The sequence below is a fragment of the Panthera tigris genome, chromosome D4 (assembly GCF_018350195.1).
Source record: "Panthera tigris isolate Pti1 chromosome D4, P.tigris_Pti1_mat1.1, whole genome shotgun sequence".
NCBI lineage: Eukaryota > Metazoa > Chordata > Mammalia > Carnivora > Felidae > Panthera > Panthera tigris.
Window position 1 is genome coordinate 1,519,022 of NC_056672.1, and position 24,068 is coordinate 1,543,089.

The 24,068-nt window shown below is 53.5% G+C and overlaps 1 protein-coding gene across 1 annotated transcript in view; it reads left to right on the forward strand.

Annotated features, from left to right (window-relative positions):
* The window catches only part of PHF2 (PHD finger protein 2), a 75,148-nt gene that overhangs the window by 14,486 nt on the left and 36,594 nt on the right, over positions 1-24,068 (forward strand). Inside the window, exon 2 of the mRNA XM_042964442.1 lies at positions 21,608-21,693. Within this exon, the coding sequence (XP_042820376.1) occupies positions 21,608-21,693 (86 nt within the window). The remainder of the gene's footprint in view (positions 1-21,607; positions 21,694-24,068) is intronic.

The window sequence follows — 24,068 nt, forward strand, 5'->3', positions numbered from 1 at the left end:
TCTAGCACAGGGGCCCCAATGGTGGCCCACTGGCCTCTCGAGGAAGCTGCAGCAGGTGCACCATGGGGGTGTTTGGGCAGCACGGCCCCCCGGAGCCCCGGAGGGGGGCACGGGGCAGCGTTCCCCATGCAGGGAGCTTGTAGTCACCACCAGCTGACACGGGCAGGCATTTCCCTGAGAGGCCGCATTCAGTGCTGTCCTGTGTCCTTGCCCTGCCCCCACAGCACTGGGGGTCTGACACGAGCCCCCACCTTTCCTGTGGGTTCGCACCTGCATCCTTGGAAACGGTTTTTATTATGTGTGCTCTTTGTAAGCGGTTTCATTCGTACCCGTTTTGTAGTAGGTTCGTCCCTCAGCACAGGCCTCAGTGAACTGACCCTGTTGGACACCCTCAGATGTTGTGGGTCCTCGGGGTGAGGCCCCCTGGGAGGACAGGCGTCCCCGCGCCCTGCAGGGGCTCCTAACGGTAGGGCGGGCTTGCGCTCAGGCCTGCCTTTTATGTCCAGGGCCAGTGACGGGAGGGTCAGGTAGCCCTGGTCTGGCTGGAGCGTGGCGGTGCCTGAAGGCACCCGTGAAGGCCCTTCCGCAGCCCTGGGTCAGCCCCTCCACTCCCACGGTCCAAGAAGCGTGCCCCAGTGGGACGGAGGCAGGCCCAGGCTAATTGCAGCTGGGGTGGGGAGCGGGCGGCCAGTAAGGGGAGCAGGAAGCGCCCTGCTCTGTGTTTGAGCACCGCTAGACCACCAGGCACCTGACTGCTGGCCATCATCTCTGGGTTCCCGGGCCCTGGGCCTGCGGAGGCACGGAAGGCCGCAGCTGGGGCGGGTGGGCCCAGTCTTCCTTCAGTGTGTTGATTTGGTAAAGATCAGCCAACTCTGGACATAAAAAAGTCAGTGTTGCAGATTGCTTGGCCCTTCCAAGGGGCGGTTGTGTGCGGCTGGAGGGTCTGCCCGGCCCTGAGAATCAGTGACTTGCAGCCGGTCCTGCCCGGCGTGTGCTTCTGGGTGCTGAGCTGGCCATGTCCCCATCCACTCATGCTCATTCCCTGTCCCGCCACGTGCCGCGTGCTGGGGGCTCCGGTCCACTTTCCTTGAACCGAAGTATTAGACAGATGTGTCTAATTTGCTGCTTAAAGTGTTGGTGGAGTTTTAGATTTTAGCGTCATTGTTCATTCCCAGAAGTTCTCGTTTTGCAGAGTTGTTTGATCATTTGTTTCTTCCCGTGCGTGTACGAGTGTGTGTCACACTTCGGAATCCTCGCTTTCCTGCGGCTGTTCACGAGGACTGTGTGTTCCGTGAGGTGGTGACATGGCTGTCTTGTGTGACGTATGAGGGCTCAGTCCTCCTTTCCCTCGGGTGGGTGGACCACCTCCCGAGTTTGGAAATTTGAGCTGGGGTCTGAGGCATGTGCGTGCTGCCCCTTGGGCAGAAGCCTCTGGGATGCCCCCCCCCCCCGCCACTCCCCTCCCCGCCCACGGCTTGCCCTGCCCCCCCCCCCCCCCCCACAGCCTCCAGCCGGCAACCGCCAACCTTCCTGCTTCGGGGCCTGCCCCAGATGGCCTCCCTGGGCCCACTGTCCAGCCTCCCACAGCCTCCTCCGAACGAGGCCCGGCAGCCCACTCCCACTCCCAGGGCTGCCCTGGACCCAGCCAGAAACAGGTCCCCGTGTGGTGGCCTCACATCTGCCGGGCGTGCTGCCCACAGTCCCTTGGTTGGTGGCGTTGCCCCCTCAGGCCTCCTGTGTATGCAGGAACACGTGTTTGGGGCAGAGTCCAGCAGATGGCTGTTTCGGTTAAGGGTCCAAGACGCATTGTGTGGCTCACCTCCCAGGACGTTGCCCCTCAGGGGCGGCTGCCGCGCTGGGCAGATGGGCAAGGCCCCGGGAGACCCAGCCGTTGGGTTGTTCAGCCGCCTCCCCTCCGAGGCCCCCGTGTGGGCGCCCTGATCACGTGGCACAGGTGGGGCACGGCCCCACTAGCCGCACCTGCTCCCCCGCTCCCAGGGCGGGAAGAGACCCCCGGCTCCTAGCTGGGGTGGGTGTTTCCAGCTGCAGAGCACTGAGCGTTCACAACCACGGACACAGTCTGTAGCTGTTCCCGAGAAGCCGTGGTCCCCGCAAAACCCTGCTGGTGCTGGACTCCTCCTGCCCACACAGCTGAGGTCATGGACTGTCGCTTGTGCTCCCCCAGGCCAGCCCTCGCTTGCGCTTCTGGGGACTGGCCAGCTGGGATCTGACTGCACCCGCTGCCCAACCTTCACATGCAGGGCCCACCTTATGGGGCCCAGGCACCCCCCGAACCTGCAGACTCAAGTGGGAACCCACAGCCTGAGTCGGGGCACTCTGGGTGCTCCCTGAGACCCTGCTGGCCTGTCATGAGCCAGGACCTTTTCCCAGCCTGCCCTCACCTGCCCACCTACATATAGAAAGAAGCCTTACCGCCCCCATCAGGGTGGCCTCCTCCCATGATGCCTCTTGGATGGCATCCCCAGGAGGCTGTGTGTGGGCCTGGCACATGCACCCACCTTTAAGCCCACCTTGAGTGGCCCCATAGTCAGCACCTGTGGAGCCCCAGCCCTTGGCTGGCTCTGGCCCTGATGGACCCCAGTGCCATGTGACTGGGTCTGGGGTGGGCCGGCCTGTGCACATAGGACCCACGGGACTCTGCCAGGCTGTCTGTGGTCTGCCTGGACACCTGTCGGCCAAGGGGACATTTTTGCTGATTGGGAGGACACCCCAGCCCTGACCCGGGGAGCAGATGCAGGGGCACTGGGTGCCCCGGGGAGAGGACCCCGAGATCAGGAGACCCCTCCAAGGTGGGAGAGGGCAGATGGTGCTCCAGAGATCAGACCAAGAGGTGGGCGGTGGGTGGTGGAGGGAGGCTGAGGGCCTGGAGCCTGGACTCCATCCCCGCGTCCAGGAATCACAGGGCGGGGCTGGCGTGCGGGGGAGCAGGAAGCCGTACTTCCCCATCAGCAGAGCAGGTTCTGAGGTTGAGTGGAGTGAGCCTCCGACCGCATCACCAAGCACCCGGCTTCCCGCATCCTCGCGCCTGTCCGCGTGCTCATCGCTTATTTACACGGCATCTGTGACACATGCTGTTGCCTTAGGCTTTATTAGCGTTCCCGCCATAGGGTTTCCGTGTCGGGCGGCTTGTCCCCAGCACCGTGCTGGACAAATCCTTAGGATTCTCAAAGACACGCATGGAACTTTTATGATTTAAAAAAAAAAAAAAAAAAAAAAAAAATATATATATATATATATATATATATATATATATATATATATATATAGGCGGGCTGTAATTTTAGAGCAGTTTTAGATGAAAGATGGAGTGGAAAATGGGGAAGGTCCCCATGTGCCCCTCACCGCCTGCAGCCTGTTGTGAACGTCTCGCACCGGTGTGGTGCGAGTTACATCCGATGAGCCGATCTGGTGCATTGTCATTAATAACTGAGGCCCATAGTTGACCTTGGGGTTCACTCTTAGTGCTGAGTCTGGGTACCCTGTGGAGTTTGAAAATGTGTGAGGACAAGTACTCCGTTGTAATAGAAAAGAGTAGTCTTGCTCTCTAAAAATCTTCTGTGTTCCACCTCTTACTCCCTCCCTCTTCCCCATCCCTTGGCCACTGCTGATCTTTCCACTGGCTGCGTGGTTTTGTCTTCCCCAGAATGTCGTACAGTTGGAATCGGACAGTATTAACCTTTTCAGACTGGCTTTTTCTCCACTTAGTCATGTGCATTTACGGTTCCTCCGTGTCTTTCCATGATAGCCCCTTCTTCTCAGCGCTAGTAATATCCCCTTGTCTGGAGGGACACAGTGTATTTGTCCCTCCCCCACTGAAGGACGTCTTGGATGCTTCCAAGTTTTGGCAATTATGAGTAAAGCTGCTGTAGACATCCGTGTGCAGGTTTTGTGTGGACTTAAGTTTTTAACTCATTCAGGTCAATACCTTGGGTTCGCTCGGCGGATCAAATGGTAAGAGCGTGTTCAGGTTTGTAAGAAGCGGCCTTCCCATGTGGCTCCGCCGCTCTGTGTTCCCTGCAGCCATGACCAGGCGCCCCTGCCACTGCGTGTCCTCGCCAGCACATGGTATTCCGTGGTCTGGATTTCGGCTTTTCTAGTAGGTGCACAGTGGGTGGAATCTTGTTTGCATTTGCATCTCCCTGATGACGCGTGACGCCGAGTGTGCTTGCTTGACGTGTGTGTGTCTTCTCTGGGGAGGTGTCTGTAGATCCTTTGCCCATTTTTAAATTGGGTTGTTAGTTTTTAAGAGTTGGGTTTTTAAGAGTTGTATATTTTGGATACAGTCACTTATCAGATACATGTTTTGCAAAGATTTTCACTTAGTCTGTGGCTAATCTTTTCATTCCTTTAAAAGCGTCTTTGACAGAGCAGAAGTTTTAAAAAATGTCAATCACGTCCAGGTTATCAGTTTTTTCTTTCATGGATAGGGTCTTGGTATCTGTACCTAACAAGGCGTCACCACACCCATGTTTTCTCCTGTGTCATCTTCTAGGAGATTTATAGTTTTGCGTTTTACATTTAAGTCTAGGATCCATTTTGAGTTAATTTTTTTTAAAAAAATTTTTAACGTTTATTCATTTTTGAGACAGAGAGAGACAGAGCATGAACAGGGGAGGGTCAGAGAGAGAGGGAGACACAGAATCTGAAACAGGCTCCAGGCTCTGAGCTGTCAGCACAGAGCCTGACACGGGGCTTGAACTCACGGACCGTGAGATCATGACCTGAGCCGAAGTCGGACGCTTAACCGACTGAGTCACCCAGGGGCCCCATTTTGAGTTAATTTTTGTAAAGCTGTTAGATCTATGTCTGAATTCTTTGTGTGTGTGTATGTGTGCGTGTGTGTCATGTGTGTGTATGTGTGTGCATACATGTGTATGTGCATGTGTGTGCATTGTGTATGTGTGTGCGTGCACATGTGCGTGTGCGTGTGTGTGTGTGTGTGTGTGTGGTTGTTCCGGCACCATATGCCTCCATTGCTCCTTTGTAAGAGGTCAGTTGACCGTACTTACATGGGTCTATTCCTGGGTTCTCCATTCTTTTCCACTGATCTTTTTGTCTGTTCTTTCATCAAAACCACACTGCCTTTATTAGCATAGCTTTCTGGTAAGTCTTGAGGTTGGGTAGTGTCAGTCCTCCAGCTTTATTCTTTTCCTTTAGTATTGTGTTGGTTGTGCTGGGTCTTTATCTCTCCATATAAATTTCAGAATCAGTTTGTTGATATCCAAGAAATCACTTGATTGGGATTTTAATTGAGATCCCAGTGAGTCTATAGATCAAGTTGGGAAGAACTGACATCTTGACAGTATCGAGTCTTCCTGTCTATGAACATGAAATACCTTTCTGTTTATTTAATTCCTTAATTTCCTTCATCAGAATTTTGTGGTTTTCCTCATGTAGATCTTGCACATGTTTTGTTAGATTTATACCTAAGTATTTCATATTTTTGAGTGTTAATAGTGTGTGTTTTTTATTTCAAATTCTAATGTTCATTGCTGGTGTATGAGAAAAGCAACTTACTTTTGTATATTAACTTCATATCCGGCAACTTTGCTATGACCACTTATAGCTCCAGGAGTTCTTTTGTTGATTGCTTGGGATTTTCTGCATTAGACAATCATGTCATCTGCAAACAAAGACAGTTGTATTTCTTCCTTCCCAATACGCATATCTTTTATTTCCTTTTCCTATCTTATTGCATTAGTAGGGCTTCCCATACAGTGTTGAATAGGAGTGGTGAGAGTGGACATCATTGTCTTGTTCCTGATCTTAGCAGAAAAACATCTAGTTTCTCATATTAAGTATGATGTTAGCTGTAAGTTTTGTTGAGCTTTATTCTTTATCAAGTAGAGGGAGTTCCTCTCTGTTCCTAGTTTGCTGTGAATTTTTATCATGAAGGAATATTGGATTTTGTCGAATACTTTTTCTTCATTTATGGATATGATCATATTATTTTTCTTCTCTACTCTGCTTCTGTGGTGGATTGCATTAATTCATTTTTGAGTATTGAACCAGCTTTGCATACCTGGAATAAATCCCTATGGGTCATAGTGTATAATTCTTTTTATACACTGTTGAATTTAATTTGCTAATGTTTTCTAGAAGTTTTTTTTTTTTCATCTGTGTTTATGAGAGATGTCAGTCTGCAATTTTCCTTTCTTATAATATCTTTGTCTGGTTTTGGTATTAAGGTAATGCTGGCCTCATAGAATGAGTTAGGAAGTATTTCCTCTACTAATTCCTAGAAGAGATTAAAAAAATTGATGTAATATCTTTCATAAATGTTTGGTAAAATTCATCAGTGAACCTGTTGGGCCTGGTATTTTCTGTGTTGGAAAGTTATTATCGATTCAATTTCTTTGACAGATGTAGACCAATTCGATTACTTATTTCTCTTTGTGTGAGTTTTGGTAGATTGAATCCTTTAAGGAATAGGTTTTCTCATCTAGGTTATTAAATGTGTGGGCATAGAGTTGTTCATAATATTCCTTTACTGTCCTTTTAATGTCTGCGGGATCTGTAGTGATGGCCTCTCTTGCATTTCTGATATTAGTAATATAGGTCTTCTATCTTTTTCTGTTACCTTGGATAGAGGTATATCAATGTATTGATCTTTTCAAAGAATCATATGTTGCTTTCTTTGACCTTTCTCTATTTGGTGTTTTCAATTTCATTGATTTCTACTCTAATTTTCATTATGTCTTCTGCTTATTTTGGATTTTCTTTTCTTTTTCTAGTTTCCTCTGGTGTAAGTGATGATTGATTTTAGACCTTCTTTTGTAACATTTGCATTCAATGCTGTAAATCACCCTTTAAGCACTGCTTTCACTGAATCCCATAAATTTTGGTAAGTATGTCATTTCCATTTAGTTAGAAATATTTTTAAATTTTTCCTTAAATTTTATCTCTGTGTTATTTGGAAGTGTGTTAATCAGTCTCAAAGTTTAGAATTATCCAGATATCTTTCTATTATTGATTTCTTAGTGTAATTCCATTGTGGTGTGAGAGTATCTTTTCAAAGTTTCTTTTAAATTTGTTCAGGTGTGTTTTATGGCTCAGAACGTGATCTCTTTTGGTAAATGTTCTGTGTGAGCTTGAGAGGAATGTTTATTCTGCTTTTGTTGGTTAAGTATTCTATAAATATCAATTAGATGCAGTTGATTGATGGTGTTGTTCAGTTCAGCTGTGCCCTTACTGATATTTGTCTGCTGAACCTGTTAATGGTTGATAGAGGATGTGCACGTTGCCCGTACGGTAGTGTCTTCATCTATTTTTCCTTTCTATAGTTTTTGCCTCATATAGTTTGATGCTGTGTTATTAGGTGCATGAAGGATTTTAATGTCCTCTTGGAAAATTAGCCCCTTTCTCGTTATATAACGCCCCTCTTTATCCCAGTTATTTTTCTTGCTCCAAAGTTTACTTTGAGATTAATATGGTTACTCTGGCTTTCTTGTTATTAGTATAAGCATGGTTTAACTCTCTTCATCCCTTTTTCCCCCCCAATTAAGCAGTTTTTATTTTTATTTATTTTTTAACAGTTTTTTAAATAATTCTTTTTTAAAAAAGATTTTATTTTTAAGTAATCTCTACACCCATCATGGGGCTTGAACTTACAACCCTGTGATCAAGAGTCACATGCTCTGCTGACTGGACCAGCCAAGCACAGCCAAACTTGTTGTTTTTTTTTCGTCCCACAGGCACAGAGAGCTTCCCCTTCCCTCCCCCACACTATGCCTTTACTTTTAGTCTGTATGTATTTTTATATTTAAAGCAGATTTCTGATAGTCTGTGTATGGTAGGGCCTTGCTTTTTTTTCTCAACCTTACAGTCTCTTGTAATTTGTATGTTTAGACCACTGGTAATTAAGGTGATCACTGATGATGCTGGATTAGTATCTACCGTATTTGTCTCTTTTTTTCTATTCGTTGTCCCTGTTCTTTGTTTTGGTTTTTGTCTTCTGCTCTTTTTCTTCCTGTTCTGGTTTTAACTGAGCATTTTACACGATTTCATTTCTTTTTCCTCTTCTAGTATATCAATAATACTTCTCTTTTAACTTTTTTTTTTTTTTTTTTTTTTTTTTTTTAGCAGCTGCCCTTGTGCTTGCAACATATATAGTTATGGCTAAGTCAGGCCCACTTGCAAATACATGGTTATGGGCAGATAAGCTCCTTCTTTTTAATTTTTTTTTAATGTTTATTTATTTTTGAGAGAGAGAGAGAGATAGCGTGAGTGGGGGAGGGGCAGAGAGAGAGGGAGACACAGAATCCGAAGCAGGCTCCAGGCTCTGAGCTGTCAGCACAGAGCCCGATATGGGGCTCAAACTCACGAACCTTGAGATCATGACCTGAGCCGACGTCAGAGGCTTAACCAACTGAGCCACCAAAGTGCCCCAGTTTAAGCTCCTTCTAACAGCATTCCCAGATTTTCCTTCCGTTCTTATGCAAGAGCTGTCATTCATATCATTATCCCTAAGCTATAATCAAGTACACTGTGGCTATTTTATTTTGAACAAACTATTATTTGTTATAGCAATAAGAATACGAAAATAAAATATTTTACATCTCCTTAATTTATGCCCTAACACTCTTCATTTCTTTATGAAGATCCAAATCTGTGACCTATATTCTTTCCTTCTCTCTGAAGATATTTAACATTTCTTGCAAGGCTGGCCTTCTGGTGACAAATTCCCTCAATTGTTTGTCTGAGAAAGTCTTTATTTTTCACCTTTGAAGGATAATTTTTCGGGATACAAATTCTAGCTTGGTATTTTTTTTTCTATCAACACTTAAAATGTTTCATTCTACTCTTCCTGTTTGCATGGTTTCTAAGCAGAAGTTTGCTCTAATTCTTACCTTTGCTCTTCTTTAGATAAGGTATTTTCCCCACTCTGGCTTTTTTTATTTTCAAGATTTTCTCTTTTTGATTTTCTGGAGTTTGAATGTGATACGCTGAGGTGCAGATTTATTTGGCATATATCCTTGGTGTTCTCTGAGCTTCCTGGATCTGGGCTTGGTGTCTAAAATTAATTTTGGAAGATTCTCAGCCATTATTACTTGAGATCTATGCTCAATTCCTCTCTCTTTTGTCTCCTTATGGCCTTGCCATCACACATATGTTACTCCTTTTGTAGTCATCCCACAGTCCTTGGATTTTCTGGTCTGTGTTTTTCTTCCTTTTCCCTCTTTGCTCTTTAGTTTTGGAAGTTTCTGTTGACCTGTCTTCGTGCTCACAGATCCTTATGCTGGCCTTGGCCAATAGATGCCGAGCCCCTTGAGTGCATTTTTTCTGTTGCAGTGGTTTTGATTGTTAGCATTTCCTCTTGTTTCCTTCTTTGATTTTCCATCTTTCTGTTTACACTGCCCATCTGTTCTCACATGCTGTCCACCTTTTCCGCGAAAGCCCTCGCGTATTAATCCTGGTCATTGTAGATTCCTGATCTGATCGTTCTGAGATCTCTGCTATACCTGGGTTCTTATGCTTTCTCTGTGTCTTCAGACTTTATTTTTATCTTCTAGGCCTTGTAATTTTGTTGCAAAAAACGATTTTAAAGACAAGAAAACTGTCCCCCTTATATGCCACCGTCTTAGAGGTGCTCCCTCGTAAACTTTGTACATGTTTGCCTCTCTCCTGAGTGAGTTGGTGTGCTTTTCCCCCGTATCACAGCATAAGTGTGTCCCCGTCAGTACCACATTTGGGTGTGTAATGGTCTGCTAGGTGGGTCCTGACCTAACAGTTCCCCTGTTGTTGGATACTTTGGTCTGTGAGGTTTTGGTCTCTGCTGTTCCCAGGAGGCTGCTGGGCAGGTTTTCTTGCTATAGCTTGTGGACAGGGCTGCTGAGGGAGGCCGAGAGGGGCAGTGCCCAGGCCAGCTTCCTCCCCTGCCTGCCCCAGCCATCCTGATGCTACTGAGGCCCGGATTGGAGCCCAACTAATGGTGTCCTGTGGCTGCACACCAGCCAAGCGGATGTCCCAGAGAGGCCCCAGCCTGGCATCTGCTAGGACACATGTGATCCCCAGGCCGCTGGACTGCCTCTTGGTCAGGGTGTGTGCAGACCCTGTGTTGGCTGGGGAGGAGGCCTGGCACCCCAGATGTCACCACTGAGGCCCGACCGTGAAGGGAAGGCTTGAAGGCCTCAGAGACTGGAGGGATCTCTCACCACCAGGCTGCGGAGGGAGGCTCAGGTGGGCGGGGCATGCTGCTCAGGTGACTCCCAAGGGGAAGTGGTGTAGAGGTTGCAAACTGCCCGCCAGCCCCAGCACGACTGTTGGGCTCATGATGTTGGTCCATGCCGGTTTTCAAAAGCAGTTCCATTAACTGTGATATATGAAACTCAGGAGATTTCGCCTAAAGATGTGCATTTGCAGATTTTCTTGAGAAACCAGGGGATCTGACAGTGGTCAGTGCACATCTGCAGAGTGCCCGATGGGCCTATGCTGCCCTCTGCTGTCATACCCTCTTCTCTGCTCCTGGCTGGGCTGAGGGGGGACTGCGCCTCTGTTCCCACACCTGTCCGCTCCCTCCCTGTGGGCTGCGTGCTGTGTCCCATGCACAGATGGTCAGGGCCTGTTTGGCAGGTTGTCCTAGATGACCCCCAGGTCCCTGCTGTGCAGAAACATGGTTCGTCTCTGGGGGCCTGTGATCACAGGGGCTTCTGAGGCCTCCCTCCTCCCTTGGGGCCCCAGAATAGCACCAACCATGATTTGTAGAAGGTGTGAACATGGGCTGGGTGGGCCCCCTGTCCACACTGGGCCTCATTGTCTCCATCTCACAGATGAGTGGCCTGGACAGGATGGAGTTTTGCTAAGTGTCCTTTCCACTTCTCGTTCCATGGGAGCCTTAGCTTCTCACCCACTGGAAACCACTCTCAGAAAGTTCTGGCCACTTACCACGAGCACAGATCAGCACTCGCACTTGACCTGCACGCTATACAGGTTTATTTTTGAGAGTCAGAAGAGTATTTTTTAAAGACCGCACATATAAAAGTTTAAAAGGCTCTGCTTTGAATCAAATTAGCTTATTGTGATTATAGTCGTTCTTTAAATTTTTTGAAGGAGGACAGTAATATGCACACACAGGAAAATATCCAACAATCAAAAACTTGTCTCCAGTGATGAGTCTGTCCCTTCCCTGCTGACCACCAGTCCTAAAGAGATGGCCACTGGGGTCAGGTTTCTGAGTCTTCCCAGAACATTCTGGTCACAGAGGGGCATGTTTATGCATTTCTAACAGTACCCAATCAAAAAAAAAAAAAAAATGGGTGTGCACCATATACACTGCAACTTATGCTCTTTGTTGAACAGTATGTCCTAGAGACCGTTCTAGGTCAGCATGGAAGGGCCAGTGCATCCTGGAGACCGTTCCGGGTCAGCACGGAAGGGCCAGTGCATCCTGGAGACCGTTCCGGGTCAGCACGGGAAGGGTCAGTGCATCCTGGAGACTATTCTAGGTCAGCACGGAAGGGCCAGTGCATCCTGGAGACCGTTCCGGGTCAGCACGGGAAGGGCCAGTGCATCCTGGAGACCGTTCTGGGTCAGCAAGGGTAGAGTTTGTACTTCTTGGCATTCCATATATTTACCTAAGCTTTTCATGGATGGACCCCTGGTTGCTGCTGCTGTAAATGTCCAGGTCACTCCTGCACCTGTGTACCTGGGCATTTCTGGAGCAGGACCACAGACAAGGGTATGTGTACCTTCTGTCAGCTGCTCCCACCCCAGAGGCTGTGCCGCTGTGTTTCTGCTGAGGACGCATGAGGATGCTTGTGTGTGTGTCACGCCACCACGTCCCCTGCAGCCCCTCAGGCTGTGCAGCAGATGGGTGGGAAGCTTCTCACAGTTGGGTTGCATATCTCACTACGGTGCTGTTGCGTTTCTTCCCATGTTTAAAGGCCACTTGTGTTTTTTTCTGGAAGTATTTACTTAAAGTCATGATTGAAATCACTGGTCAGGCATAGTTTTGTGTCTTCCCACCTCTTCCCATGTGGTCCCGGCAGGCTCAGGCCTCTCCGGGCCTCAGTTCCCCTTGCACGCGGTGCCGAGGCTCTCAGGGTGGAATCAGCAAACTCGATGGACAGGCGCTGCCCAGCAGCGTCCCGAGCGGGCCCTGCTCACCGTGTGTGGCCTGGGGGCTGTCATGTCCCTTCTCACGCTGTGGTCCATCCCTTCACATGGAGAGGGTCCTGTGGCACCTGGGCCAGTGGCTGACTGCCGAGGGACTTAGCTGCTGTTGGCACAGTTAGGGTCTCAGGGACACAGGGCCAACGGCCATCTCGAAGCTGAGCGATGACCAAGTTGTGTCCCCATGGCTGCTCCATGTGGAAGCTGTTAATGACCAGTTTCTGGGCATCTCTGGAGACCCACAATGGCTCAGCAGGCAGGAATGGGGGCAGCAGAGCAGTCCTGACAGGGGGCGGCTTGACGTGGGGTGAGGTTGCCACGAGGGAGAGGGCAGGAGGAGGGAAGGGAGTCACCGTGGCCGGTGATGGGCGTTCAGGACACGCCCACCATGCCTTCTGGTACTCCCTGGCTGCTCACACCTGCACGCAAGCGTCTGCTGGCCTGGCCCTCCCCCAGCAGGCCCTCCAGGGGACACCCAGCAGCCCTCAGCCGTCCCCGAGGTGGGCGTCCCAGCCCCTCTGCGGGGCGCACAGCTCGGGAGGCCTCTGTGCGGCCCCAGGACCTGGGAAAGATGGGAGGAGCTGAGCTGGGGAGGGGCGCTGGGAAGCCCTTCCGACCTTCAGAAGAAAGCGGGACCTTGCTGCTTCTCACAAAGGGAATGCGTGCTCATTTTCCGAGAGTGGGAAGAGAAAACAAGTGCCGTCACCTGGTGTGAGGCGTGGGGAGCCCTCCTGGGTGCAGCTGTGCACCAGGCTATAGTTTTAGTGCCTGCAGCTCTTAAACGTCTAAACCCAAACACGTGTATGACCTGAGTTTGAACGGCTGCGTGACATTTCCGCTGTGAGAGCACAGCGTGCCCGGGTGTCCGACCTCCTGGTGGCGGGTTTGCTGCTCCTGATTTCTGCTATTTTAAGTAATCATGGACGACCCACTTTGCGCGTCAATCTTGTGTGCATTTCTTTTTGCCTTAGAACAGGTGTGTAGGTGTGGAGTCCTGGCCTGGAGAGTAGCAACCTTTAGGAAGCTCGTGGCCGTAGCTCAGGAGGCGCCCTCCCACGTGGGTCCTGCCACAGCAGGTGCACACCCAGCACCTGCAGCCCCGCCCGTGTCGTGACAGCTCGACATTGCCACTGCTGAGCTCCCGGGAGCCGCATGAGGGCAGGCTGTGCCCACCCCTCCCCGCTGCAGTTGAAAGGGGCCACTTCTGGGGCACCTGGGTGGCTCAGTCGGTTGAGTGGCTGACTTCGGCTCAGGTCACGATCTCGCGGTCTGTGAGTTCGAGCCCCGCGTCGGGCTCTGGGCTGATGGCTCAGAGCCTGGAGCCTGCTTCCGATTCTGTGTCTCCCTCTCTCTCTGCCCCTCCCCCGTTCATGCTCTGTCTCTCTCTGTCTCAAAAATAAATAAATGTTAAAAAAAAAAAATTAAAAAAAAAAAAAAAGAAAGGGGCCACTTCTTTTTTCCCCCCCCAGGCTCCTCCTGTAATTTAAACAGTAAATGTCAAGACAGGGCTACAGAAGTTGTGGCTTATGTTAAATCAACACTCTTGACAGCAATAATAGGAAAAGCCATGATGCAATTTAATTGTGGGTTCAGGACATAATTCATAAACCCTAGCAGTGTGGTGTGGGGTGTCCAGGCTGGGCGGGAGCTCTGTGTGCAGGGTCCTAACCATGGGGTTCCACAAAGTCTGCAGGCTGGAGGGCAGAATGGGTGGGCGGGGGGGTCCCTTGGGATGATCTTGGAAAAGCCCCTTCCTCCCTGGGCCCCTTGTTGCCATGAGGGCCTCATAGCCAGAGCAGCTCCAAGGGGCACATGTGGGTTTTGCAGGAGGAGCCGAGGGCCCAGGCCTCCCCGGGGAGGACAGCTGCTGTACGGAGTGTCTGTCGTCCCCTCCGCCCCTCAGGGCCTCCTCTTGGCCTTCTTCTCCGCTGTTTTGTCCCCCGCGCCCCCCACCTGCTGTCTTTCTACTTACTGGGCTCTTGGCACCACATCAGCTTGAACCTGTTTGGGGCAGACTCTGTGCCAGATGTGGGGTCACTGGTGGCTCAGGTAAACCAGCCTCCAGCCTCACGGGTCACACGCCTTGGGAATGCGCCTTCTGCCTTCTGCCCTCAGTGGGTGTCACCGCTGGCTTCCAAGCCAGTGGTCGAAGGAGCTCTGACAGGAGCACAGGCACACATACGTGTACACACACACACACACACACACACACACACACACACATGCAGGTACACTCTTGGGCATACAGCACACACACACACACACACACACACCCCACCTATATGTACATGCACACCCGCAGATGCATGTACACACACCTACATGCATGTATACATGCAGACAACATATACATATTCGCCCACGCATGTACACATGCACGCACACCCACCCACGCATGTACACATGCATGCACACACCACACGTGCATGTACACACATGCATTCATGCACACACATGCATGTACACACTCAGGCACACGTAGACACTCACCCACACATGCATGTACACACCCACACGTGCATGTACACACACATGCATGCACACTTACCCACATGTGCACACACACATGCATGTACACACTCAGGCACATATGTACACACCCACACATGCATATACACACACATGCATGTACACACTCAGGCATGCAACACACATGCATACACACCCCCACATGTACACACACACCCTCATATATATACATGTACACACACCCACACAGAGCACACATGTAGCCCCACATATACACACACACCATGCATGTACACACACTAACATACATGTATCTGCCCATGCATGCACACAGCCCACACATGTACACACATGCATGCACCCATGCCTGTACACACTAACATGCATGTACACACCATGCTCACATGCATGTGCACACATGTATACACTCACACACAAGTACACAGCACCACACACATGTAACACCAGGCACATGTACACACACACACAGTCACACACACAGACATAATTTTGTTCTGGGTTCTCCACCAGAAGGAGCTGTGCACACCTTGTGCTCCAATGTGTTTTCTACTTCAGGACACACTGGATTCTTTCCTCCTCAGCATGTAAAGATGTACTTTGTTCTTCTGAAGATGGTCCGGTGGCATCCTGGTCACACAGAGCACCGAGCACATGGTGACGGGTTTGTTTCCTTGACTCTCAGTGTTTGTGTGGCCACACGCCCAGAGTGGCCAGCCCCAGCTCTGACCTGTGGCCCGTGGCCCGTGGCTCTTGCTGTGTGGGGCCTCGGTCTGTGTCCTGGATGTGCATTGAGCATCTCACCCCAGTGAGGGCCGCTGGCTGGGCCTGTGGCCTCCGCTCCTCTAGGCTCCGGGCCTGGGTCCATGCTCCGTGCTGCCTGTCTTCTCACTCTGCTGTCACAGCACTGCCGCCCTGCGCCCCAGGGGCCTGCAAGTTGTGAAGATGCTCACTCCTGGAGCCTGTGTCCTGGGGTCCCAGGAGGGAGGGCAGGGTCAGCAGGGCCTAAGGCCATGTCTCAGGTATGCTCCTGAACCCACGCTCCTGCCTGCTGCCCACCACCTGGGTGCCTGGCCTCCCACCAGGGCCGCTGGGGCTAGGTCACCTGGGTGGCCCCTGAGGCCCCTGTCCACCTGGGGATGCTGCTCACACAACAGACAGATGATGCCGCCCTGTGGCTGCCCTGTCCCTGCCGCTGAGGCTGTTTTTGTTCTGTTATAGAACCGATGTCCTAGGGTCTTATCCTGTGAACCCATGACACCCCTCCAGCCCCTGGTTTGCTGTCTCTGTCCCCTCCTGTCAACTACCCTGCTCGCCTCCTCCCTGTGTCCCCCTGTCCTCCCCTCCCACTTCTCCCTCCTCCCCTCCCCCTCCCTTCTTTTTCTCCCCCCCCTCCTCCTTACCTCCCCTCCTCCTTCCCCTCTCTCTCCCCTCCCCTTCCTTTCCCTCCCCCCTCCTCCTTCCTCCCTCCCTCCTCTTCTCTCCCTCCCCTCCTTCTCCTTCCTCCCCTTACCCTCCCTGTCCCTTCCCTTCTTCTCCCTCCTCTCCCCCTCCCCTCCCCCCTCTTCCCTCCCTTCCCAACTCCTCTCTCCCTTCTCCCCTCCTCCCTCCCTTCCCTTCCCTTCTTCTCCCTCCCCTCCTTTCCTTCCCCATCCTCCTTCCCCCTTTCCCCTCCCCCTTCCCCTCCCCTTCCCTCCCCTCCCACTCCCCCTTCCCCTCCCCTCCCCCTGCCACCCCCTTCTCCCTCCCTTCTCTCCTCCTCCCTCCCCTCCCTCCCTTCCCCATTGTCCTTCCCCCTTTCCCCTCCTCTCCCCCTCCCCCCTCCCCCCTCTCTATCCCTCTGTGCCCTCTTCCCTGCTCCCCCAGGCACCACAGCTGCTCTCACTTGGTTCACAGCTCCCAGCCTCAGAGACCTTCCGAGGTCACAGTCTCCGCAGGGCCAGTGTCCCGTGGGACTGCCTTGTACAGATGCCATGTGAGCGCAATGTGGGGACGGGACACAGCAGACCGGCTCTCAGCTTACCCACACCCCTTGTCCCGAATCCGTCCCTGGACCTCAGCCGGTAACTTTGAACCCCTGCTTGGGGCTGGAGCATGGGGAGGCTCTAGTGCCCGCTTCTCATGCCCACCTTTGGTGGAGAAGCCGGAGTCAGGTGTCTCCTCACCCCTCCTTGGCACACCAGGCCCTCCTGAGCCTCTGTCCGCTGCAGCTCTGTAGAGCACCCACATGGGCAGGGCCAGGCGAGGCCTCAGGCGTCCCCTTCAGACGTGCAGCAGGATGGAGGGGCGGCGGGCAAGCCGAGCCCCCACATCCGCCCAGCGAAGCCCTTGGGCGCCCAACTCTTGTCCTGACCCAATAGCCGTCTCCACAGGGTGGTGATCTCCGAATCAGGGGGCCCTTACAGGGTGGGGGTGGGGGGTGCTACAGAGGACGTGGTGTGGAGCCCACCTTCAGGTGTGTGCATGTTGGGGGTTTTCTTCCCGCCGACCTCTCCTCTCCGACCACCTGCCGGCTGAATCTCCTTGGGCAGGTTAATGAGGCGGTTGCTTTGCTTCTGTTTTGTCTTTGAAATGAGGATTGCTCACCTAAGGAGATTTGAAGGCACACACCCGGGGCCTGGGCCCTAGGGAGTCTCCTCCAGACTCCACATCTTTGCTGCTGGCTTTAGGGCGGGGAAAATGCTTGTGGCTTGTCCACAGCTGTTGTTCTTTTAGATTTTGGGGTGATTTCCCCAGTAATTTCTCAGGAGGTACTGGGGAAGCCCTAACTTTGGGGTAATAAAGTAGGCGAGCTGTTTCAGGAGAACTGCTGCCGGGCAGTTCACACTGACTGTGGGGTCCTAGGACCCTGAAACACCGGAGTTAGGAGGTGTGGCCTCGCGCGCACACACAGCCAGGGGGCTGGCTCTGGGACCTTGGTTTCCACACTCAGGTGGCCCTAGTCAGGGTTACAGGCACAGGTGTCAGGGCCTGGGTGGTGGCACATGCCAGTCGTGGGGGAGTTGCTGGCATCACCCATTAGGGGAGAGGCCTTGGCTGTGGCCGCAGCACCTGCCCTGGGTCCAGGCCCTGGGTGGCCCTCCCAGGTGAGGGGCAGCCCCGAGGTGTCTTGGGTAGAACAAGGGACCCACACCCCCACCCCCCACTCTCCCTTTTGGTCTGGCCTCCCTGTGCAGGGCAGCAGGTGGCCAGCCCATCTGGGCTCAGGTTGACTAGCACCCCTAAGTAGTGGTGTGGTAAAGAAGGAGCCCCCAGGGCTGGAAAGGGGTGTTGGCACACACATTTGTGACCCCTGGGCCTCAGCTCCCCCTCTTGTCATGTGGTTCATGCCATGGCCCTTCCAGGGCATGATGGGGCTTCTGGACACGTGGGACCAGCAGGTGGTGATTGGGTTGGGGGAGGTTAAGGCATGTTGATGTCAGCCCCCATTCCCTCTGCTCTCTTAGAGCTAGGGTGGAGCCCCCTTCCACCGTGCACCTGACCCCTGACCAATGGAAGAGCCCCCGTCTGTGTGGCTGAGTTTGATCTGACCTCAGACATCCTATGTGCATGGTGGGCTCCTTGTGTGTCCCTAGAGTCTTGTGGCCAGGCAGGAGTACGTGATGGGACCTAGGTACCCGTGGCCATCCTGGACATCTGTCTGTTCCAGGAGCTGCCAGTGTGACAGGCAGCCTGGAGCAGTGTGGACTCAGGGCAGGGACTCCAGGTGTGGACACGCGGTGTGGATGTGGGGTTTGGCCATGAGGTGTGGCTCTGGGTGTGGATAAAGGATGTACAGTCAGGGCACAGACCTGGGGTGTGGACTCTGGTGTGGATGCAGGGTGTAGAATTGGCAAGTAGACACAAGGTGTGGACATGGGGTGTGGACACAAGGTGTGGACGTGGGATGTGCACATGGGTGTGGGTTTGGGGTCCGGTTTCTAGACCCAATGGGACCTGAATGTCTGCAGGGCTCTGCCTCTTGCTCAAGCGCGCAACTGCTGGAGGGTGCGGGTGATGGGGGCTCACCGCGTGCCCAGCTGTGCCGTTGCTCAGCCCCTGCTGGCCTCACACCAGTGTGGTCTCTGATCGACGGACGAGCACACTGAGGCCAGCTGACCCAGGGTTCGGGGTGCAGAGCTCCCCCTCCCGGGGGAGGGGGCTGAGTGAGCTGCCAGGCTGCCAAGGTGGGTCTGAGGCACGGGAGGGAGCTGGCTGCCGATAGGGGGTGGGGACAGCGTGGGAGATGTGCCGTCGCTCGCTGGGGCACTGGTGGGCAGGGTGGGCTGTGGAGACAGACCAGGGGTGATCTGGCTGTTTGCTGTCCCCAGGGTGCCCCCCGCCTGTAGTGTTTCCAGATCAGAGTGTCTGGTCTGATGCATCTGCCGGGTGGCTGACCTGGTAATGTGGGTCTCGCTCCCCCCTCTCCTGGTGGTTAGTGGGCCGCAGACGTGTTCTTCCACTGGGGAAATGCGCCTCCTGCATGGTTCCTGGCGGGCAGGTAGGGACACTGCGTATTTGCTGCAGGTGTTTTCTGTAGTTGGGACTTCAAAGTTTGCCGTGGGCCTGGAGCTCTCTCTCAGCTCGGCAGTGTCCTCTCCGATTTGCTTTGTGTTTGTTTGTTTGTTTGTTTGTTTGTTTGTTTGTTTAGAAAGCGAGCAGACAAACGCACCCTCATAGCCTCTCTGGACGGCTTTGTCTTTTACACCTGACTCTTTAGGCCGCGGGGACTTGAGCTCGATTTGTGTTCTGAGGTGAAGAGTAGACTCCATGTGTTCAAAATCATTTGCCAGGGCCTTTCTGGGCTCAGGCTCTGCTCCCGGGATGGTGGCCCGTGGCAGCTGTGGCAGGCAGTGTCTAGGGCCCTGGGGCCGCAGTGGCTGCAGAGGGTCTCGTGCGCAGAGCGCCCCCTGGGCCAGGGGGCAGGGGCCACAGTGAGGGGGCGCTTGGGGTCTGGGCAGCAGCCTTACCTGGAGCACCCGGGCTCCTCCTCGTGATGGGGCGAGTGATGGTCATCGCCGCCGCGGGATCGCACGCGTCCAGTACAGTCCTCGGTGCTGCCCGGTACAGAGGGAGCGCTCAGCCAGCCTTAGTGATGGCTGGGTGACGGTGGTGGCCAATGACATGGACACAGGCAGGTCCGTTGTCTTTTTCATTGACATAAAATTCACATAACGTGAAACTTAACCGTTTTTGTTTTTTTGTTTTTTTTTTTTTAATTTTTTTTTTTTCAACGTTTTTTATTTATTTTTGGGACAGAGAGAGACAGAGCATGAACGGGGGAGGGGCAGAGAGAGAGGGAGACACAGAATCGGAAACAGGCTCCAGGCTCCGAGCCATCAGCCCAGAGCCTGACGCGGGGCTCGAACTCACGGACCGCGAGATCGTGACCTGGCTGAAGTCGGACGCTTAACCGACTGCGCCACCCAGGCGCCCCGAAACTTAACCGTTTTAAAGTGAACGCTTTAGTGGCATTTAGTACCTTCCCCGTGTCGTGCAGACATTGCCTCCACCCAGTTCCAAAATATTTGACCCCAAAAACGGACCCCGTGTCCACTGAACCGTCACTGCCCATTCCCCACCCCCAGCCTCTGGCTCCGCTGGTCGGTCCTCTACCTCCTCCGAGCACTGCATACGGATGGAGTCGTCCCACACGTGACCTTCTGTGTCTGGCTTCTTTCACTCAGCTTGAGTTTCTGGGGTTCACCCATGCTGCAGCAGGTGCCAGCACCCCTTCCTTTTTAGGGCTGAGTACTGCTCCGTTATGTGGACGTGCCATATGTATCATCGATTCATCAGCTGATGGGCATTTTGGTCGTTGGGATCCATACTGCTGTGAACATTGGTGTTGGAGTCCCCATTCCCAGGTCTTTGGGGCACAGACTCAGGAGTGGGATTGCTGGGGCCTCTTGTAATTCTGTGTGTGAGCTTTTGGGGGACCGTCAAACCATTTCCATAGATGCTGTGCCATCTTTGTATTCTCGCCAGCGATGGAAGAGGGTTCTCATTTTACCACAGCCCCACCAGCACTTGCTGTTTTCCCAGTGTTTTATTCTTGTGAAAGTTGTAGCCATTCTCATGGGTGTGGGTGGCATCTCATGGTTTTGATGCACATTCCGGTGACTTTAGATGACTAAGGATGATGAGCGTCTCTCCTGAGCTTGTGGGCCGTTTGCATCTCACCTTTGGAGAAATGCCTGTTCAGGCCCTTTGCCCGTTTAATAGTTGATTTGTGGTTCCTTTTGTTGCTGAGCTGTAAAGCTCGTTGTGCCTTTTGGACGCTAGTGCTTTGCAAATACTTTCTCCCATTCTTCATGTTACCTTTTTACTTTCTTTGTAGTGACCTTTAATGCACAAGAGTTCTACATTTTGATGATACCCAGTTTATTTTTTGTTTTGTTGCTTGTGTTTTTGGTGTCCTATTTAGGAATCCATGACCAAATCCATGGTCGTGAGGGTGTACCATGTCCTCGTCTTAGAGCTTTACAGTGCTAGGCCTTGTATTTAGGTTGTTGATCCATGTTTAGTCAATTTTTTATATGGTGTGAGGTAGGGATTCAACTTCATTCTTTTGATACTCAGTTGTCCCAGCGCTGCAGTACCACCCCCTGGGACAGGAGCCCCCCATGGGGTCAGGAGGGGCCTAACCCATAGCCCCGAGCTGCCCCCGGTGAAGTGGTGGGGGCAGCCCACCTCTGAGACACCCTTGGCCTCTCTGGTTCTAGGTGACAGGATAGCGGAGGCCTCATGAAGGCAGGCCTGCTGGACGGCCTGGTCCCTCTGTGTGTGCTGGTCATGCGTTGCAAGATCGTCCTTGCTCCTGCCTCCTTCCTCCTCCTCTTCCCCTGTCCTGTCCTTGTGGGCCACTGTCCTCACACATGGTCTGCTCCGTTTGCACTCACACCACTGCGGGCCCCTCCTGTGGGCTGAGCAGGAGTTGCCTGAAGTTCTGCTGGGCGAGTACTTGAGGCATTGAATGCCGGCCACATCTGTGTTTCCTCTGTTTCAGCTGTGTGGGAGTGGAAGAGGAGGAGGCCCCGGACATCGACATATACCACTGCCCCAACTGCGAGAAAACCCACGGGAAGTCTACCCGTAAGTAGGGGCTGTGCTGCTGACCCTCAGTTTGCAGTCGCCCTGGCCTGGCTTTCTGGGTGAACGCCCTGGGTAGTTGCACACTGGTGCCTGGGACTACTGCCGGCCCTGCTCACTGCCCCTATGGACCTGTCACTGCCCCTCCCGATCTGCTCCTGCCCCTGTGGACCTGTCACTGACCTCCTGATCGGCTCCTGCCCATGGGTGCAACTGAAGCCACCCAGGTTGTACTCTCAGAGAGGCCAGGCCCATCTGAGATGGGAACACCATGCAAGGTCTGGGAGTGCCTGTGTTGGGGATCTGCTGTCTCTTCTCCAGTGCCCTCTGCTGGGAGAGGCCCCTTCTCAAACTGCCTGCTGGTCCTTAGGGAGCAGGCTCATCCATGGTGGCTCCATGGGGGGCTGTGTCCCTGCTAGGAGGGGAGTTCTGAGGCTGAGACCACATAGCGGGTGTGCCCTGGTCCGCAGGTGTCTTGGGAGGGGCCTGGCCTGGGGACAAGACAAATGGCATGGGGGTATTAACGTGGCCTCAGGTTTCTGGCCTGGGCTGGGAGGCGTGGGTGCTCATAGAAGGTGCGGGCTGGACACTGACCCTGGCTGGGTAGCTGATGACAGCCCTGTCATCCTGAGCCCTGGGTTAACTGGGGGAGGGGGGTGGGGGCCACATCTGGCCCCAGGCACCAGGAGGCCTTTCACCCCCTTCAAAGGGAGCGCCCCTCCTGGTGTCCAGTCACAAGGCAGAGACTGGATCCCCAGCTCATGGGGGGTGATTACTGTGGATCCAGCGTGGGTAAGCGAGGGTGCCAGCACCCTGTTCTGTGGGGGGGGGGGGGGCTGGCCCTGGCGGTTTTGGGGGCTGTGCTCTGGTCACTGGGAGACCAGCTGGGAGAGGCAGGTGGGGTCACCTCTGGCCTGTGCACCATGGTCACCAGGTGGCCGCGGGGCTGCATCGGCTGGGCTCTCATTCTCCAGCCCCTGGCATATGGTCATCACGCGGTAAAGCATCAATGTGTGAGAGCAGCAGGAAGGTTCCCGGGTCCCTGAATTATCCTCGTCCCCCAGGAGCTGGCGCTCACAGTCTGCTGTGATTACCTGGACATCATTCTGGTCACTGCTTTACAGCAGATGTGGGAGGGTGACTGTCACCCTGTGGGTTAACCGACATCTCCCAACACCTCATGAGCCACAGAGGAGGCTCAGGGCCTGGGGGGATGAATAGGGTGGGGACTGGGCGGTCACACCATGTGGTCCTGGGGCAGGGCAGGGACAGAGCAGGACTGGAGCTAGGAGACCCCGCCTGCCCCACAACAGAGCCGAGTGGCCTGAGGGAGGGTGGGGCAAGGCCCTGTGGTCTGGGGGCTCTTCCATGAATCGGGGCTCAAGTTGGGCGATAGTGGGGTGCCGAGGTGCGTGGTGGTGCTCACATACAGTGTGACTTCCACATCGCCGCGTGTCCTGGAACCCCCTTTCCCTGACCGTGAGCTTACCCACTGTTGAGGGCATGTGTGCCTGCTGACTGAGACCCTGCCCCTGCGCTGGGGAGTCCCAGCTGCCCTGTACCGGGGCCCTGTACCGATGCTGAAAGCCAAGTGCGGGCCACCCTTCCTGGCACTTCTAGCCAGGTAGCCCCCGGGGCATGTGGGCACGGCGGCCCCTCCCTGGCTCTGCGTGTGTGTGCACATGCATGTTATGTGTGTGCATGAATGTGCGCAGAAATGTTCACATGTGCGTCCACGTGTGTGGGTGTGTGCATGAACGCGGGCACACGTGTGCATGAGTGTCGTGTGTGCACAAGAGTATGCACGTGTGTTTGCACGTGTGTGCATGGGCGTGCCTGTGCACGTGTGTTTTACAAGCCTTGTTGCTACTGGAGGCCACGTGTCCACGAGGGAGAGAGGTGCAGAGGCTAGGACTTCCCACCAGTGTGCACACCGGTCACCCATCAGTCTGCGCTTGAGGTGTGTCTGTGCCCAGACCGGAGCTCGTCACTGTCCGTGACACGCTGGCCAGTTTGCTGCATCTGCTCCAGTCAGACCCTCCATGGTGAGGGCTCCCGCTGTCCCGCTGTCCCCAGGAGGCCCCCCAAGCCTGTGGGCTGCGCCAGGGGCGCCCTGGGTGGGCTTGGGATGGGCACTGAGATGAGTGGGGGGGCTCACAGGTTTACCCAATTCACACAGATTTGGGGCCTGGCAAGGAGTCAGGAGGGCTCCCAGGAGTGGGGGGCTCGGCCCTTACAGCAGCTCTGACCCTGCACTGCGTGTCCAGCTCTGGCTGCTCCCCTGATGCTTACACCCCTCCTCCCCGTGCCCATAGGCTGTGCTGCCCTGGGGGGTGGGCACCTGGCACCCCCACGCTCCAGCCTCCCGCTGGGCAGAT